The 20,631-nt window shown below is 38.2% G+C and overlaps 1 protein-coding gene across 6 annotated transcripts in view; it reads left to right on the forward strand.

Moving 5' to 3' along the window:
- The window catches only part of ATP9B (ATPase phospholipid transporting 9B (putative)), a 168,778-nt gene that overhangs the window by 77,592 nt on the left and 70,555 nt on the right, over positions 1-20,631 (forward strand). For all 6 annotated transcript variants that reach the window (XM_062618066.1, XM_062618062.1, XM_062618063.1 and 3 more), the window contains 3 exons: positions 2,614-2,694; positions 13,552-13,627; positions 20,186-20,262. In XM_062618066.1, the coding sequence (XP_062474050.1) occupies positions 2,614-2,694; positions 13,552-13,627; positions 20,186-20,262 (234 nt within the window). The remainder of the gene's footprint in view (positions 1-2,613; positions 2,695-13,551; positions 13,628-20,185; positions 20,263-20,631) is intronic.

Here is a 20,631-nt window from a genome sequence, read left to right on the forward strand (position 1 = left end):
TTTTGGTTGGTTGGTTTAGGTTGGGGTTTTGGTTTTTTTTTTTAATGTGTTGTGTGGTTTGTTTTTTTTTTTGTTGCTGTTATGTTTTTTGGGGGTCGTTTGTTGTGAATTTTTTGGGTTTTGGGGATTATTTTTTTAGCTCTAGGAAAAAACATAGATTTCTACAATACTCAGTTCTAGTTTGTGGCATTCAGGCTAATGGCACAAATGTGTAGGAAATGTAGAGATTTCAGTTTTTCAGGAAGGGGAGTTAGTTTTAGTGTTAAAATTCAGATAAAAAGAAAAGGAAAACATGAAAGTTTAAGTGTTAAATAAGAAATACAAAAGGAGAAGCGAAACATAAAAAGACAACACCAAAGGAATGTGGTAGAAATATTTACATTTAAAATGTAACAAAGGAGAACATCATAGTAAAAGAAAACATGAAGGTGAGAAACCAGGAAAATGTATTACTGCATAAATGCCAATATACTTAAGAAAGGGGGTATTTCTGCTTCCTTTTATTCTAATCTTGCTTCCCACTAAGGCATTTTGTCAAAAGAGAGAAGTTCTTGGTTGACACATTTCACTAGCAGTTTTTATTGTGTATATCAGTATGTGTGTGGTATTACTTTTCCACTGCGCTGTCCAGTACTGAGAGACTCTTTATTTTTCTTTGCATAATAAAGCACATAATAGGATGGATTAGCTAAATTGTAGGTGATAACAGATTGGAAAGAAGTGAATGATGAAGACATAGGACACCAGATGTGTATTAGTTTCATATAAATTATTTCTCGTGAACCTGATGAAAGTAGGTTGGAAGAACAAGGATGTAATGAATGAACTTTATGTGAAAGACTTCAGTAAATGGCTAATGGTTTAGGATAAATATAATTTGTGACAGTTAATGTTCAAATTTGATTCATTTCTTAAAAAGCATATCAAATAAAGTCTTGTGTGGTTTTTGCAGGTTATGAAGTGAGAGATGTGTGCAGAATATAAATAGAAATACAAATTCATTCTTTAAAGAGCTACACTTTTTAAAGTCAAATGTGTGCTAAATATGCAATAGATTAAAAAAAAAATCATTTAGATCCAGAAAAGTGAAACCCATGATATTCAAAAATCTTATAGTTAAATTGTATCAGAGGAACAAGAGGACAGAAATGTGTCTGATTTTAAGATATTAACACAGGTGGACAATTGCACTTTATTTTTGTAATGTTCAAATTCTGTAATATTAAAATGTTATTTTTGTGCTTATATTTAAAATTATGATGGCGTGCTTTTAAAAATAGCTACATTTGAGCCAAGGTGTGGTTATACTTGCGTGAAGGAGGCTGTAAAATTCATTCTGCTTTTGAAGATAGTACATTCTAGCTAGCATGAACAGCGTATTGTAGCCATGTAATCTGCTCCCAGAGATGGTGTCCGATTAGCCTTTTTCAGGATTTGAGTAATAGAGGATGGAGATAACCCAAATAGTTAGGTGCTGCATACACTGAGAAGGTAGACACTTGCATTTAATCAGATGTTACAATTCTTAGACTGACTGTGATTTACTATCAAGCATTTGCTCCTCCCCAGAGTAGAAATCGGATCCCTGCATGAGTGGTCTGCTGTTGATGGAATCCTTTAGCTGCTGTTGGTCTAAAAAGCACCAAAAAGTTTGCTTTTGTGGTCAGGAAGCTCTTTGTATTAGTATTTTAACATTTAGTCGGTGGCATTCTTTCTGTGGGAGGTGGATATTTCAGAACAATTACCTGATGAAATAAGAATTTCAATGGTGATCCTCGATGAGCCTGTAGGAACAGCTCTTAAGATCTGAAAATCATCAGATTTTTTTTTCTTACCCTGTTTATACCATAATGCCACCTTAAGTGTGTAGCCTGCTACTGTAGTATCTAAGTATCTTCTGTTTTTCTTAGTTTTAGGGTAGGAGTGTTCATGGGTTGTTTGCTGTCATGGGTAGTGGTACCATATATATTAGACACAATTTTGTCAGACTAGTTTAGTGTATCCCTGACTGTAAGCGTTTGAGTAATCCTTTTAATGTATTCAGGCTTTCTTGAAGCTGATGGATTCTTCTCATGGGTTGACTGCAGACATGCTTGAACATTTAAGAGAACTTGCATCCATTTCATTGTTTCCTCTTGTAGTCAGTTGGCTTTCTCCTTGCTGGAAAAATACTTTGTTTCCAGTTTCATTAAAAACAAGCAAAAAAAACTAAACCAAAACAACACAAACAAAAAAGATCCCAATCAAACAAACAAAAAGCACTTTAAAAGAACGAATACATGGGGGAAAAAAAAATTATACTATTTTAAATTAGAATGGAACTGTGAAGAGAAAATCAGATAAAATTTTTAACTCATGTTATAAATGTAAACCAGTTCATTGTTTGAACTGTCAACACATTTAGAATATCATCTTGGATCTGGTTTCTTCATAACAAGATGTACTAAAAAACAGCATGGTTTTTAATTGGGTAAAAAGTTCATTAACTTAATTTGGAGGGTGGGGAGTGTTGGGGGTTATAAACTGAAATTTTTATCAGTAAAGATGGTAATATGTTATTCAAAATATGTGATTAAGTTGAAACAACAGTAAGGACATTTATTTGTTTTACAGGATCTCTTTTCAATCAATGCTTATGTTTATGCTCAGAAGCCACAGCTGGATATTCACAGTTTTGAGGGTACCTTCACACGGGTAAGTAAAGTATCTAAATACAGTTCTACTTCTCGCTTCCATTTTTCAGTGTAAGTGAAACATATACTTAGTGTCAAAGTTGTATTGGATCTTTTTTTTTTTTCTCCAAGCTATAATGCTATTCATGTATTCAAACCAAATATGATAATAACAGTATAGTAATTTCTGTTATTTTCAAAGGTGGCCTGCTGAAGTTAACCCTTTAAAGTAAGGTCTCCTCTCTAAAGGAGGTAGTAATTTTTTTTTTCCATTTTCTTATAGATTTGTAGCATTATATTAGCAAATACAGTGGTTGTTTTACTCATTTTAGCCAAACTTGGTGTTAGTAGACTCATTCCTTTTGGTAGTTTGTTTCTAAAATAATTTGATGGAACTAAATACTATGGAGGTATAGAAGGGTTGTTTCGGGTTTTTTTTTACCCAAGTGACTCAAATTGGTAATAAATTTTGTTCAGTAATTGGAATTCAAGTTCACAATTCTAAATACACTGATGAATGAGATACTGCAGTTGTTGGCTCTCAAAGACCAATTTATACTAGTTATATAGTTCATGTTGCCTACAAAGTAGATGTCATTTTGCCACACCTTCTAAAGCTGTAAGCAACGATGTTTGTTTAAACCTTGTATTGAACAATTGTCCAAATGAAACTTCTGTTAACAGCTGTAAAACTCATGTTATTCCTGTCCCAGTGGCTAAGTGCATATTTTTCTAAATACAAATTGAACTCCTCAGAGCCTTTTTAACAACAGTGTGTAATTGAGACATTGGGAAATCATCACTAAGCAGTTGCTTCCTATAGTGAGTTCTGTTCAAGCATCCCTGATATGTGTAAATAAACCTGATTATAGAATCATAGAATAGTTAGGGTTGGAAAGGACCGTAAGATCATGTAGTTCCAACCCCCCTGCTATGGGCAGGGATACTCCCACTAAACCATGTCACTCAAGCCTCTGTCCAACCTGGCCTTGAACACCACCAGGGATGGAGCATTCACAACTTCCCTGGGCAACCTGTTCCAGTGCCTCACCACCCTTACAGTAAAGGACTTCTTCCTTATTCACTTCTTCTGATGGATTTTATGCTTTCAGGTTTGTGTGGGTGTTGTTTTAGCCAACAGAAACTGCCCTCCTTTCCAGTTTCAGTAGGAAGGGCATTTTAAACTGAACTTGAGTGTGCATGCATCTGGGGGCAGTGCCCTCAGATTTGGTTCACAAGGATGACTCTGTAGGTATTTTTAGACTTTTTTTTTCTTTTGTTAACAGTGTGCCTTCTGCATAGTGAAATGTTGGTTTAGGCTGCTTGTTTAGCGACTTATCTTTCTGCTTCTTCTGTGAGCTCTTGCTTTGTACACTAAATCAGTTTTTGCATCTAATTTCTATTTTATATTAAAGTAAAAAAATTAGTGTGCTTAGTGATGCTTATGCATACATTTTTCCTAGTTAAGCATCGATGTTCAAAGAATTCTTGCAAGGGTAGGTTGATAGGGTAATAGCACATTGATTTTTCTTTTCTTTCGCCCCCCCCCCCATTATGAAGACAGAGTACTAACAGTGTAGAAGACAAACTTGGATAATTTCAAAAAGTTCATGACCATAAAACAAAATAGAAACTTAGATGCACTGCTCTGGCGTTCTTATGAGGGAACAACTTCTCTTAAGTACTTATGTGTGAGAAATATATCCACAGCAGACCTGATAGATGACAAGATACTTTTTGCAGTGCACTTGCGTAACCATGTCAGGAGGAGTTAAAGCTCTGCTGTACTCTATTCATATCTGCCAGCTCAAAGGAAGTAATTTTCTGTTGTCCTCCGTGGATTTTGGTGTGTTACATGTAGTCAGTTCATGCATGGGCGTGAAGGGAGGAACATGTCTCATCCTTAAGTAATATTAATTCTTTTACTCCTCTCCCCTCTTATGTTGAGTCAATTTTTTACTTCATATTTACTGTTAGAGAATTATCTATTTTGAATTAATGGCTGTGTTCACTTCAATCTGGCTTGATTTTATGTTGCCACTGGAGGCCAATGGTATTAAGTTTTGCAAGTCCTTTTGACTCACCTTCCTTGTGCTAGCACTGACAGCCATGCAGACAGCCAGACTAGGGAGCTAACATGTGAGAATCTAATCTGACCCTCTCCAAAATAAATGTGCCAGCAAAAGGAACATAACAAGAATAATGAACTGTGGGATTGGGGTGAGGAAGGAATCTCTTTCTGTGATGTAACTAAATTAATGTGTATTCTTCTGTTTTCCTACTTCTGTTGGTGTGGGTTGTTGTGCTGCATCCTGTCAGGTGGGAATAAGGCTAGAAAAGGTCAGTGGTACAGTAGTTCATCTGAGAATTAAGTATTTAGTCTGAAAGGCCTCTGTCATGATCTGAAAAGACAAAATCTAATAAATTATAGCTTTGGAACCTTTTAAATGGCTATATAAAACTTGTCATGATCCTTGGTCAGATGTATTATGAATTCAGGACTGAGAGTAGGATATATTGAATTTTTATTTCATTGCTCATCTGTCCTTTCTCTGCACATGCAAGAGCTACAGACTAGTTTCCTAGAAGATGAACTGTAGACAGTTTAAACTTCTATGATCAATAGTGCACTTGACTTTAAAAACTGAGCCTGAATAGGAAGCTTGAATACAATACTGAACTGCATATTCTAGTAATGGATTTAATTCAGAATTTGAAGACCAAAATGCTGCCAAATGAAATTCAACACAGCAGACCTTAAGTGGAAACTTTGTTAGCTGGGCAAAGAAGCCCTTGTATGTCAAATTTCTTCTACTGGAGTGAGTGATGGATTTTCGTTTACCCCAAAACATGTTCTGTTAACTGTAGTAGCATCAGAAAAATTGCAGAACTGTTTCTCCTTACCACAGACCTGGTGTTGTTCAGGAATCAGAGTCTTTGTCACTTCCCTGTTCCATCTATCCCTACCATCTCCCCAAAAGTAGAGATAAAAATAATGTGAAACTTCTGAACTCATAACTTGTAAATATGCTATTTCTCATTTGAGTAACTTGCAACAAATGAAAAATAAAGCTAAGTCATCATCCATTTGGATAGGCAAGGTGTGATAGTTGGGAAAATGAATGAACTGTAGAAAGGTGGAAATGTTAGATAAGGGTGCAAAGACGTGAAAGGATCATAATGAAATAAGCAGAAGCTAACTGATCATCCATACCATTTTGCTGATAAGCATGACACAAGTGGAAAGAGATATAGCTCATTAGACATTTTCCTATTTTGAATTGCCTAAAAGGAGGCTTTTCACTAAGGATTGTAGCAGGTAGACACTAAACAAGTGACTTTTTCCTGGCTGTGTTGTCAGCTGTCCATAATCACTGCACAGCTTTTTATTTCTTCTTGTAGTATGGAAGAGTTTCAGAATTCACTGTCTTTAAAATCTACTAACTGAAGAATAAACTAAGGCAGAAAAAAAGATTTTCCAAGCTTAGTATCCTCTTCCTGACAATAGTCAGAAGCAGACTACTGGGAAACAGAATAAGACTAGAGTAAGGAGATGGTAATGCCTCCTCAGAAGATTCCTCTATCCTTTTACAACTCATGATGTGGGAACTTCCAGATTCAGAGCTGGTTTCTCTAAGAAATCTGCAGTGAATTGTCGTTCTTCAAACTTACCCAGCTCCCCCTTGAACCTGTGTAATCTTTTAGCATTCAAATAGGAATAAGTTGTACAGGTTAATTACATGTTTTTATGGAGAGCAATTGCCTGTTTTAATTTTGCTGGCTTTATTTACAGTTTCGTTCTTCTTTGGTAAGCGACAGCAGTATCTATCTTCCCTTCCTAGGTGCTTATTTCATAGATGTCTGTCATGTTCCTCATTAGAGTTCAGATTTATTTAGTCATGTCTCATATGGATGCTACATTGTCTACCCTTGTTGCCCTTTTTGAACGTTTTTCAGTTCTTCATTTCTGTTTGGAATAAGGGCAGGGGAGAGAGGATTTAGAGCTATATAATTAAGGCCTGGATTTCTTTGTATAGAAGCATAATTTCTAAGCTTTTAGCTTGTTACCAACTATTAAGTTAGTGGTTTGTTAGATTTGTAATAATCCAAAAATTTGTATTCTCAATATTCATGACAGTTTTGGAGTAGTTACGAGTTCTGAGTAGTTTTGATCAGCTCATAGCTCATCACTCCGTGAAATTGGCAAGTGCATTACATGTCACTGCCTGGAAGCACCTGTCCACTTTTTTTGTATGGTATATTAACCTACAGTATAACCCCACTGTTAAATCATAGGTGTTTTTTCTATAGCTGTTTTGTTCTGAAGTCTTACTTTAGTCTTACCTGAAGTTAAAATTATAAAGTTATGCAAAGATTTAGCAGTGACCGTTTCTTTGAATTCTGCAGCTTTTCTGTATCTCTTGTGTATATTAATTCTGTGGTAATGGCTAGTTAAAACACAATTCTCCTGTCAAAATTCAGATTCCTTTTCATGCTGGAATTCAACATAATGTAAAAACTACTATTTCAGTATGATTGCAGGTTTAGTAAGTGGTAGATGGGAAATTATCTCTTTCAGTGTTTGGGAATAGCTATATGGAGTCCCACTGACGACAACGGGTGTTCTGTATGAAACTTCTCAGGGCAAAATGTAAAACCCGTTACATTTATTGAAACTAAATTCATTGCATGTATGATATTCACATCAGTGTCCTCTCATTGTATGCTGATGATTGTGAAAGACTGATCCATTCATTTTCAAGAGTGTTGCAGTGTTTGACTGAACTGTGGGATCTTTGTGGTCAGCTCTCTGTTAGCACGCATCATCCTATATGCCTGCTGGGGACTCCTCTGAAAAACTCCAGCATTATTTGCTCTTTGAAGTACAGAAGAGAGTTTCTATAAATAAAAGCATTTTCCTTGTACACCTGTACATTGTTTTCAATTTACCTAGTCAGGCAGTAAAAAAATCCACCTATTTATTACTCAGAATACTTGAGCAGAATTTCCTTTTTTTTGCAAGCAAGCTGAAAAGTTTGAACTATGCAGAAGAGTTTTTGGATGATGTAACGGCGTCAAGGTTAACATGTGTTCCTGACTTAAAATAATAGTCTGTGCATCTCATGGCATGTTGTGTGAAATTAAGATTCTTGCTTGGTTCCAGGCCTACTGTTGGGTTTGAAGATGGCAGCTTTCCACTCTTGTCACAAATGCCTAATCAGCATTGTCTGTATGAAAGAATTCCAGGCAAGTTGTCCTGTTAAATTCAGAAATTCTTGAAAAGCTTATGATAGGAATTTAAAAATTTAATATCTGTTTTCAGCTCACGCATGGCTAGTTTATGTCCTATTTCTAGTGTTCTAGAAACAGATTCTGAAACTCCGTATGGAGTAAATTCTGTATGGAAACTTACCACTGGATGTGGTCATGTTTTAACACTGTATGTTGTCCTGGGCTCAGCAGTAGCAGTCATTTTTCCCCTTCTTAGTAGCTGGTGCAGTGCATTGGTTTTGACTTTCAGCCTGGGAACAGCGCTGATAACACCAATATTTTTAGTTGTTGATAAGTAATGTTTACTGTGGCCAACAACTTTTTGAGTCTCATGCTCTGCCAGGGAGCAGGAGAAGCTGGGAGGAAGCAGAGACAGGACTTGGTTTTAACTGCAGAACCACGAAGAAGACATGAGAAAATGGGATAGAAAACCTACCTCAGCTCTGGCGGAACAGGTGCATGAATTGAAGAGGAGAACAAAGGTCAAGGATGATCATCCCATGAAAGCTGCAGCTTCAGTCTCTGGTGAGCAGGTTCCCAGACGGAGTGGAGGAGCTGATTTTATTCCAGCTCCTGTGATAAAAAAGACTAATCCCTTTACACAAGACATAAGTGACCAGTGTTGTGACCACTATTAGACCTGCCTCCAGCCCGGTGAAGGTAGGGGACAATCGGATTTATTGGACTGTGTGGATCAGATGGCCTGGCACATCAGTCCCACAGAAGTATAAGGCTCTATTAGATACCGGTGCACAGTGTACCCTGATGCCATCAAGCTGGCAAGGGGTGGAACCCATTTCTATTTCTGGAGTGACAGGAGGATAACAAGAGTTGACTGTACTGGAGGCTGAAATAAGCCTGACCAGGAGGAGGTGGCAAAAGCACCCCATTGTGACTGGTCCAGAGACCCCACCATATAATAAACTGTCAGAAAGGGAAAAAGCATTATGCCTTGTTGTCCTGGGTTTAGCAGTAGCAGTCATTTTTTCTCCCTCTTAGTAGCTGGTGCAGCACTGTGTGTTTGACTTTCAGCCTGGGAACAGTGCTCATAGCACCGATGTTTTTAGTTACTGCTCAAATGTTTGGTCTGGCCAGGGACTTTGTGAGCCTCATGCTCTGCCAGGGAGGAGGGAAAGCCGGGAGGAAGCAGAGACAGGACACCTGACCCAAACTGACCAAAGAAGTATTCCATACCACAGCACGTCGTGCCCGGGATGTAACTGAGAGTTACCCGGAAGGGCTAGGCACTGCGGGGTTGGATGAGTAATTGGTTGGTGGGTGGTGAGGTGTTGTATTCTCTTCCCTTCTTATTTCCTTTATCATTATTATTACTGGTGGCAGCGGTGGGATTTGTGTTATACCTGTGTTACTACTAATAATAAAGGAAATGGGTCCTGCCGTACTGTGGGAAAGCATCAGAGATGGAAGGCAGCTGTATGGAGTCTTCAACGACAAGTTGCAGAAGCTGCTGAAGGAGATGGTGAATCGAGTCAGTTTGTCGAGGTGAAAGCCGTCCAGCTGGCCCTGGACATTGCTTAACGAGAAAAGTGGCCAGTACTTCATCTTTGTACTGACTCATGGATGGTGGCAAATGCCCTGTGGGGGGGGTGGTTGCAGCAACGGAAGCAGAGCAACTGGCAGCGCAGAGGTAAACCCATCTGGGCTGCTGCACTGGGGCAAGATATCGCTGCCCAAGTGCAGAACCTGGTGGGTGAAGGTACACCGTATAGATGCTCATGCTCTGGAACACCAGAAGGACCAACAAGTGGATAAAGCTGCTAAGATTGAAGTGGCTCAGATGGACTTAGATTGGCAACATAAAGGTGAATTTTTTCTGGCCTGGTGGGCCCATGACACTTCAGGCCATCGGGGCAGAGATGCAACATATAGATGGGCTCATGATTGAGGGGTGGACTTAACAATGGACAGTATTGCCCAGGTTATTCACGACTGTGAAACATGCTACAATTAAGCAAGCCAAATGGTTAAAGCCTCTTCAGTATGGAGGAGGATGGCTGAAGTATAAGTGTGGGGAGGCCTGGCGGATTGATTATATCACGCTCCCACCAACCTGCCAAGGCAAGCGCCATGTGCTTACCATGGTGGAAGCAACCACGGGATGGCGGGAAACATACACTGTGCCCCATGCCACTGCCTGGAACACTATCCTGAGCCTTGTGAAACAGATTTTGTGGCGACACGGCACCCCAGAGAGAATTGAGTCAGACAATGGGACTCATTTCTGGAACAACCATATAGACACTTGGGCCAAAGAGCATGGCATTGAGTGGGTACATCACATCCCCTGCCATGCGCCAGCCTCTGGGAAAATCAAACGGTACAATGGGCTGTTAAAAACTACATTGAGAGCAATGGGTGGTGGGACTTTCAAACATTGGGATATATGTTTACCAAAAGCCACCTGGTTGGTCAACACCAGAGGATCTGCCAGCAGGGCTGGCCCAGCGCAGTCAGAACTTTTACATGCTGTAGAAGGGGATAAAGTTCCAGTGGTGCACATAAAGAATTTGCTGGGGAAGACAGTCTGGGTTATTCCTGCTTCAGGTAAAGGCAAACCCACTCATGGGATTGCTTTGCTTAGGGACCCGGGTGTTCTTGGTGGGCAATGCGGGAAGATGGGGAAGTCCGATGTGTACCTTAAGGGGATTTGATTTTAGGTGAAAACAGCCAATGAACTCAAGTAGATGCTGTTGCCTGCTATAGCACTTTATAGCCCACCAACTAGATGTCTTCAGGTCACCAGTGTCTGGCCCTGACTCCCCTCCAACCATCATCTCAACAAAGAATGTACTTTGATGAAACCAGACGAGTTCCACGGTGTCATCAGCAGGCAGCAATCCAACACTGCACACTCCCTCTCCTGCTCTGAAAGGCTGTTACAAGAGATGGAGCCCGACACCATGAGTTCATCTCAGCAGCTTTATAGGGATTGGTCCATGCACTAAGGAATGATATCTCTCTCTTTATGTGTGTGTATGTGTGTGTGTATATATATATGTATATGTATGTAAGAGTGATGTTATATTGAAAATGTGGGATCTGAGCACGATGTGAATGGTATGGAATAAGGGGTGGATACTGTCCTGGGTTCAGCAGTAGCAGTCATTTTTCTCCTTAGTAGCTGGTGCAGTGCAATGGTTTTGACTTTCAGCCTGGGAACAACGCTGATAACACCGATGTTTTTAGTTGTTGCTCAGTAATGATTACTCGGACCAGCGACTTTCTGAGTCTTGTGCTCTGCCAGGGAGCAGGGAAAGCCAGGAGGAAGCAGAGACAGGACACCTGACCTAAACTAGCCAAAGGGGTATTCCATACCACAGCACGTCATGCCCAGTATATAAACTGGGGGAGTCACCTTGAAGGGCTGGGTCACTGCTCAGGTTGAGCCTGGGTATCGGTCAGAGGGTGGTGAACGGTTGTATTCTCTTCCCTTGTTATTTCCTGTATCATTATTATCGTTGGTGGTAGCAGTAGTGGTTTGTGTTATACCTTAGTTACTGGACTGTTCTTATCTCAACCTGTGGGAGTTACATTCTTTCGATTCTCCTCCTCATCCCTCTGGGAGCTGGGGGAGAAAGAAGGGGTGGGGTGGGTGAGCAAGCGGCAGCATGGTTCTGAGTTACTGGCTGAGCTTAAACCACAACATTATGTGTAGATGGCAATCTCTCCATTGACTGCCATGCCCCAAACAGCTGCAGTTAGTATTTTTACAATATTATTAGTATCTTACTCTGGAAAGACTAGTATTGTTAGGTAATTTCTACTTAGACTTACATGTCTATACACTGCTTAACTAGGTGTCAGAAAGCAGAAATATTCCAGTCTGAATAACCCAGGAAAAATCATAAATCAGGAATCTAAGCATTATGAAGTTAACAAAAATTATCCGTGGATAATTCATGAATTTAGGCTGCGGATGAACCATATAAAAGAATTCTTCTCAGGAAATAAGTTACAAATGTTAGATGATTGATAATTGCTATAAATGATAACTCTTTGAGCTAGGTCAGAGTACTTTTCCTATATTTAACGTTTCAGTGATCAAGGCTTTGTGCATTACTACTACTACCGGTAGTTTTGAATATTGCTCAACCTGCTGATTCTGTTTTACCTTCATAGATATATTTTCAGTTCTCTAGAGCTGAACACTCCTTGGTCTTTCAATATTAAGTACTTCTGTTGCTATGTAGCAATAACTTAGAATTCACTTCTGCTCTTTGTAGTACTCCCCAACTACTGAAGATTCCTACATGATATATTACTCCATCAGAGCGGGCTTGCAGTTGCTGTCATCTCAAACCTAATGTATTTTAACTGTTCAGAGTATGGCAAATAATTCTTGCAGTATTTATTCCTTCGGTAAGAATAAAAAAAATATTTCTCTTTTTTCTTAATGAAAGACTAATCTTATAGAACATTGATGAGTCTTGACAGAATTTTTACTTCTTGTCTGAGTCTTCATTAAAAACTTGTGGTTTTCTTCTTCCAGCTAATTTTATATCCTCTCTCTTTTCCCCTCTATTTTTGACAGAATGGTTATCTGTGCTTTTTAAACAATGATTTTGATTCAGTTCAGAGAAAAGAGCTATAGTTTCCTTGCTGTATAGGGATATTTTGAAATACATTCAAAAGCATGTCTGTTTAGTTTGAGATCTTTCTTCTTTAGGAATAAAGGTTTCTAAGCAGCACATCTTCTGCTTGGTAATTGTTTCAAAACAGATTAATAATGGACATAAGTTTTGATTATTGATATTATGTAGAATTGATTGTGTACTTTGGTAAATCAGTGGTCTTCCTTTTCCTGCAAATGTTTAGCACAGTCTGTAATTCTGTCAAATACACTTGATTATCCTACCTCCTAAAGTTTCTTTAGTTGTAAATGGCACATTTCACAGCTGCTAGTGACTAACAAGTCTGTACACTCTCCAAATTGATTATGAGAGATTTAGTCTGTTTACAGTCTATGGACCATTATTGCGTGGGAGGAAAGAGGGGACTGAAAAAAAAAAAGGAAAGTTTAAAATAATCATGGAAGCAATTTCCCATTGGAAGTATTTGTCCCACTGGATATGTATTTTCTAAGTATGTGGTAAGACAACACAAGTGTACATTTATTATTTATTTTTTTTAGAAGTGTAAATAGTCTTCCCTGAAGTTGATATAATGTCAGTTAGGTTGTGAACTGATGATGGCCATAACTTATTGTATGGATTATAGATGATTTAAACTGTCATAAAGAACTGGGTATTAATTTTTGGTGGTTAGTGTTCGTAACTCACATTAACTGTTTGGTATAGCAAACTGTTCTTCAGTTTGTTCTTCTTATCTGAGGATAAGAATATATTCCTTTTAAAACACAGTTGAGTTCTGTGAATATAATTTAATATCAACTTCAATCGATATTTCACTTCTTGGAAAGTTATTTTTTGTGTGCATACAAACAAAATATGTGAAATGAATACTACTACCCAGTGATTGATATAGGGATGCAGACATCCTGTGCAAGTTATTCAGTTGGTTTGGACTGTTCTTAACTATGACTATTTGTGATGCTGATTTACTTATTATTTGTTCATATTTTTAACAGGAAGACAGTGATCCAGCAGTTCATGAAAGCCTAAGCATAGAAAATACATTATGGGCAAGCACTGTTGTTGCCTCAGGTAAGAGTTACAGTAGCAAAGCTGATCATGTATCTAAAATCTTTATTTTCACAGTATGAAATATTAATGGCTTTTGAAAATCTTTTTTTTCTCCCAGCCTATTCATCTCTCTCTTCCCCATTGTCTGCCTTCCCATCAGTTTCATTGTGCTATCCACAGTATTTGCATACCTTTTTAATCTTCCTTAGCAGTTCTGTTTGGAGAAAGAGGAAAAAAAGTAGAAAAAGGGTCTCCATCCAACTTGTGAAATTAGTCCCTGCTATAAAGCCTTCTTACATCAGTGAAGGGCCTGCTTGAGGGTTGTGGGGAAGAGTTCAATGTTGAGGAGGTGGCAGAAGATTCTGTGACTGAACGCTCCTTTCCAGAGTGTAAAAACATAGTCATGTTCTTTGATGCTCAGCGTTGTTTGGTTTGATTGCACTGAGAAACTAGTCTTTCTGTCACATGAGTGGTGCCTAAAATTGTTCTTAGATCTTTAACTTAAGTAGCCATGATTTGTAACTGTGTAAAAAGATGCTGCTCATGAATTATAAATTTCAGTGCAGTGTATATTTGAGTTTATTTTTCCCCAAAGTTGCATATAAGAGGGAAAGCTACACTCAAAGAGTATATATTTGCGAAATCAGAAATTGTGTATCAGTAATTCTGAATTTTAATTAAAACCAGTTCATGTTTTCATTTCCAGGATAGGTAATTTGACTTTTGTTTAGAAGTTTAGCTTATTTGTGAAGCTTCTTGATATGCCATCTAAAGTTGGCACCCAAATGAATGGCAACAGTGCTCCTTAAAATTTATGCTTTAGCGTATGTTTGTTTTTTTTTTTTACTTCTGAAGGGTCTTGTGAAGGTTTTTTTATGAAGGACTTAGGTTCATTGCTAATGATGATAGTACGGAAACTTAGAAGAAAATAGTTCTCTTGTTGGACCATTGTTTTGAATAGTGGAATAGGTCTCTAAGGGAGACTTCCTGGATGACACAAAGTGAAATTACAGAAGGGCTCTTCAAGACTGCATGCAGCCCCTTCTGAAGGGAAAAATAACATGTGATCAGGTAATTAAAAATGGTGTTATGATGTGCAGACAGAAGTTGGTTGAGTTAAGGAAGCAGAGAGAAACAGTTTCCTTCAGTAACTGATTTTGTGACATTAATCATATCTTCTAATCAAAATGTTGACATATCAATTTCATTTCTGATATCTCATGTATTAATTACAGTTTAATACTGTCATAATATGCTCCTCTCATGTAGGTACTGCAGTTATTAAGCATGTAAGATTTCTGTTTGGATATTTGCTTGTTCTGTAGGGCATCTTAAATTCAGATCCTCAGAATTAATTATTGCCTCTGTGGAGGTAATTTTAGCATTTGACAGGACTAGGACTTTTAACAAAGAGTAGGAAATTACAGCCTTCAGTCTGTTGCTTGTCGTATAAGGAATTTATAAGGTCTTATAGGTGCACTCTGCATATAGTCATGAAGAAGACTATAAGGCAAAATAATGAGCAGTTCAAGATGTTCTAGGTTTGGTTGTTAACTGATGTGTCATTCAGTTGTTTTCATCTCACTTCCAAGTTGAGTGTATATAGCTAAGTTCGGATACTTGATGCTACCTAATTAAATTTGACTTTTTTTAGGGTTGGGTTTTTTGTGTTGTTTTTTTTTTTCTTAGACCTCAGAATTGAATTTCTGAGGTTTGTGACAACTAAAAATCTTATTAATAAAAACAGTTGTCACTGACACATCTATAACTGCCTTGCTTAAAGCTTGCCATGACAGGATATCAGAGATGAACTCTGCTTACACAACTTTGCAGACACTTCTGCGTCCCCTCCAGTATCATGGCCTGTCATAATCCTTGAATATAATCTGAAAAGTTTAGTAGAAGATTATGCTTGCATACAACCTCTGCAGGCAAGTGCCACTCGTATTCCATGAAAATGGAAGAGTAAACAGCCAGTAGCAAATCAAAGTCGTGCAGTTTTTCTACTCCATAGCTAGCTAGCTCACCTCAGCCACACTTGTAACTATTTCAGACTCCTTACTGTCTTGGCTCATAGTTCTTTTACATGCAGGAATCTTTCACCCAGAAGTATAAGATGCCCATGCAGAAGCCTACTGTTTATTACTTTGCCACTTTGATTCAAGGAAGTGGGTTTGTAGCCTGTGCCCAGATGGTAGGAGGTAGAATTCTACCCTAGAAAACTCTTCAGTATGGCAGTCATTACAGCATCCTAAATTGGAAGACTGGTTCTTTTGGTGTTCCTGTAAGCAGCCTGGACACCATGTTACTAAGCCAAGCAAATACGTGACCTATTGCTGTTGGGACTATGTTATGTACTTGCCAATCCCTGGGGGTTGTTACAAAGTGTTCTGTATCAACCTGCACTAGTATCTTGACCTATTGCTGACTGATGCTCTCAGTCTTGGGGGTGGACCAAGGAACTGCATCACTGATGCCTGGGATTGTAGCTGAGTTTCAGATACAAAGCCTTATTTAAAAACACATTGCATAGGACATACAGGGCAGTTGTTTGGTGGGGGAGTTTTCCTTCCCATTTTCCTCCTTCTGATGATTAAATATATGCTGAATTTCCTGATCTTCTCTTTGACATGTTGCATAAAACACACTGCATCAGCTAGGTGAGCCCACTACCTCCAAGATACAAGACAAATACAGATAGCAATGTGCTGTTTCTCAAGGTGATACAGAGGGCCAAGGTCAGGCTAAGAAAAGTGTTTGGGGAATTATGTGGGGAATACCTCAGAAAACTTGAGCTTTGGTTGCTGATGTCTTGACAGTTCTAGTGGAGAGAGACCACAAATCAATCATCTTTGCAGATCAGTAACAGTAAATGTAAATGTAAATGTATAAAGGTTTCAAAGAATCTTACCAGCTGCATGTTGGGTGCAAATTATGAAAGCTCAGGAAAATATCAGGATACTACAGTAATGGATTCTATAGGAAAAAAAGAAAGGGAAAAAAAAAAGTCTATTGCTAGGGAGTACAAGTGGCAAGAAAAAACATTTGCTATAATTTTAAGAGGTTGGTTTGTTTGTTTGTTTGTTTTATTTTAGGTACCACAAAATTGGCTTAACAAAGTCATGTAGTGTCAAACAACGCAAGCTCTTCCACAGCTTTTTTTTAATCAACAAATAATGTTCAGGAGGGTAAGATTTCTCAAACTTGCACATTTAGAAGGTGCTTACTTTCCTTTGTTTCAGTATGTCTCCTTACCCTTAGAATAACAGTAAGCTAAACGGGAAAAAAAACAAACCCACAACACTTTGTCACACCTGATATATACCCAGATGTTCTAGTCTCAGAATTGATAGCTTAGCTACCTAAATGGACATTCTGACTGCTACCAAATCTGAGGTGCTTTCTGCCCCTTGCTGTGAAGCCCTGATGTAGATCTGGTGGCTGTGTATAGTGTTTATCTGAACCACAAAAACTGCAAAGACCAGTTTGCCAGGATCATGGTGGAAGCCTCTGGAAGGGATAGCAATCAAAAGCCACTCTCTTAAGTCCAAAGCATGCAGCCATCCTTTTGTTATTCTTTCAGAAGTGAGATAGGAAAAAATATTCTGACTTTTCCACTTACAGGCAACAACACAGTGAGTTTCAGAAAGGTAACAGCAAGGTATGGAGTCTATGTGCCATTCTTAATATCTATATTAATGCTGTGGAATTAATACTGCCTGAAAGAAAAGGAAGGCTTGGTTAGTGAAAACTTTAAAACTGTTATCACTGAAGAGACAACTTTAAATATTGCCAAATAATTTAAACCACTAAGTATTCTGAAAATCTCTTTGGTTATCCTTAATTAAATTGTTTTCAGATCATTTGTGTCCGTTACATTACTGACTGTGGTGTTTGTTTGTTGAAAGCGTTTGGTAGATTTCCTTTTGGAAAGAGAGGGGAAAGCCAGCTATTAAAATTTAAAAAGCCTCAAAAGGCCCACTACCATATGAACTTTAACTTTTTGCTCTCCATTTACTGTAATGATCAGTGTGGTTCAAACTCCAAACAAGATAATGCAGTTTTCTGAGAGACCTGCTGAGATATCTGCTGAGATACCTGTTAAGGGGAGATTTGTATTAATGGAATTTTTTGATCAGGTGTCACTCTTTCAAAGTCATTTTAGATAAAATGAGAACAATTTGTATAACTGCACAGCTGTAAAAAGCACTATTTTGTGCCAAGTCCTACACACAAATTTAATTAACTTTGAGTGCTCTCTTGTTTTTATATGGCTCATATAGTGCCTGAGATCACACACCAGATTCTGAGCATGTGTGACTATTTGTGTGTGCCCGTTCTGCACAAGTCCTCTTTTGCATTTTGTCCAGGCCCAGAAGTTTATTCTGGTAGTATCTCCTGTAACTTCTCTCTCTGTTGGCACTCTGCCCTTCCCAATCAGAGGTTGCTTAATAAGAGTCAGTTTGCACTCGAGTCATTGCTTGTAATAAGCCCAGGCTTGTAGTACAACTGTGCTTCCAGGAACTCCAAACTGAATTCAGTTCTTTCTACTGTGGGCCAGAGCACCGTTTAGTGTAAGTATGCATCTTCACAGCTGGTAATAAGTTTAGATTTGCTGAGGATAGTGAAGAAGAACAGTGGGTAAGAAAACCCATCCAGAACACCAGAATTGCCCCTGGTGCAGCACTGTGGGACACCACTAAAATTAGTCTTCGAGTTCCCTCCGCTGATGTAATTCAAGTCTAAGGAGCCCTAGGTAATAGTGATGCTGTGCTAGTAGCTAACATTCTCAGACCTTTAAAAGCAAAGATCAACAGCGTAGTGAAAGCAGCAGCTCAGTCAGATTTAGCAAAAATTGTGATCAAAATTCAGTCATCAGAATGGATTTTATCCAACTTTCACCCTTGAAACCAACTTTTCAAGAAGGAAAATGGAGACAAGTAAGGATGGCTTTCCTCTTGAGCTGCTGCAGCAGCTCAGCCATGTGAAATTTAGTGGAAAGCTGCCATCTGGAGCAGAGAAGTCCTCCCCAGTTTTTACTGAGCTAAGGACCTACAAAGGCAGAGATTGTCAGGGTGTGCAAGAGGGGATTCTCTACAGGATGTCACCCGGTGTATTCTGTTGGACAAAGGTCAGATCAGAGGATCACTTCAAAATAAAGTGTCCCAAAGGCATAGGGGTATTGGTTAGAGACCAATAGAAAGAGTTCAGAATTATGGATCAATGACTATTACAAAAGTCAAGAGGAATTTTGGGATGTGTTGGGGGCATATTAACCTCCATTTTATTGTGCAAATTTGCAGCTTTGGGGAAAATGTTATGTCAAATGAAGTCTTACAAAAAGGCTGTAGTAAAGAGGGGAAAATGATAGGAGAAACTAATTTTTTATCATCCAGAAGATGTAATGTATAGTCCTTGATGTTTTGTGTGTGGACTTGAAATTTTCACTTTCATTCTCATTTTTCAGTAAATGAAACTTCCTTTCTTTAATGCCGACATCTTTAACTGTCATCTTTCTTTCTTTGCATGTTCCTTCAATATTTTATGACCTGTTACACTACAAGAGTAGCGATAGCAGTTCTTGGCACGTGGTCCTGATTTCCAAAGATGAATTAAGTTAATTTATGCCAGATGTATGTGTAATATTTCTGCAGTTTTTAAAGTTTTTTGAGCAGGGTGTTTCTGACATGTTAATTATTTCTTTACAGCATAAAGCCAACAAAAAATATTATTGGTAGTGCTGCCATAAAGCATTTCAGGTCACTTGAAAAAGTAATAGCAATAAGGGAGTTGTTTTGTGCTATGAAGTGTGATAGTGGCATATTAATAAAACCCTAAGTTTTTGTTTAATATAAAACTTTATTTAGTGATGCTGAAGCCAGATTTTACTATGCCATGCAGTAAAAATTGACTGAAAGATAATTGGAACTGGGGAATCATTTTAATAAGTTAATAAACAGGAGAATATTTTTGTATGTGATTCTATCAAAGTAATTAATGGAGTGAAGTAGATTTTTACATCATAATAGATGACAGAATATCAGGTCGTTTGTGTGTGATGCGTTTATTGTACTCATTTTTGTATTCCTTGTGAAATGCAGTTATGCTGTGCATTAACTTCTGAAAACAGTTGGAGAATATTTTAAGGTAAAATACAAATTTTTAAGCAGTTACAATGAAAATATTGTTTCTGTTAAAAAGGGAAGCATGTTGTCATTTCTGTGAGTGTTAATTAAAGAAGTTACAACAACCCTTCATAGTCACTTCTGAAAAACACCATTCACGATAGGATGGACATTGCATAAGTGTTTGGGCTTTTTCATAAGTTGATTTGTTTGAGGGACAGTAAATTACCACAAGCATTAATTCAGTCAGATTTTCTCTTAACTACTTAATGTCCCTGGAGACATTCAAGGCCAGGCTAGATGTAGTCCTGAGCAACCTGATCTAGTTGAAGATGTCCCTCCTCCTTGCAGAGGGGTTGGACTAGAGGAGCTTTAAGCCCTTCCCACACAAACTCTTCTGTTATTCTGTGATACTTGTCACCTCTGCATTACTTCTTGTTTGTTTGTTTTTCAGGAACTGTAATTGGTGTTGTCATTTACACAGGCAAAGAAACTAGAAGTGTATTGAACACCTCCAATCCAAAAAATAAGGTAATTTAGCCTTTCTGTGTGATTTCCTACTTTTGTTTTTGTAAAACTTAAAAAATAGATGTACCTAAACCCAAAAATCTGCAAGTTTGGAATGAGAAATCCATGCTTGGAAGTGTTTGAGGCAAGGTTGGAAGGGGTTTCGAGCAACCTGATCTAGTGGAAGGTGTCCCTGCCTGTGGCAGGGGGTTGGAACTAGATTGTCTTTAAGGTCCCTTTCAACCCGAACTGTTCTGTGATCCTAAGTCAGTTCTGCTTCAGTCTCATTTCAGAAGTAAAATTATTCTTCCTTTAGCTAGGAGCATTACAAGTACCAATGGAAACATTTGGTCTTTGAAGTATAAATGCACATCTTCAGACTTTTATACTTCT

This window comes from Pezoporus occidentalis, unplaced genomic scaffold, assembly GCF_034315485.1.
Source record: "Pezoporus occidentalis ecotype Australia unplaced genomic scaffold, CSIRO_AGI_Poc_V1 ctg2, whole genome shotgun sequence".
Lineage (NCBI taxonomy): Eukaryota > Metazoa > Chordata > Aves > Psittaciformes > Psittacidae > Pezoporus > Pezoporus occidentalis.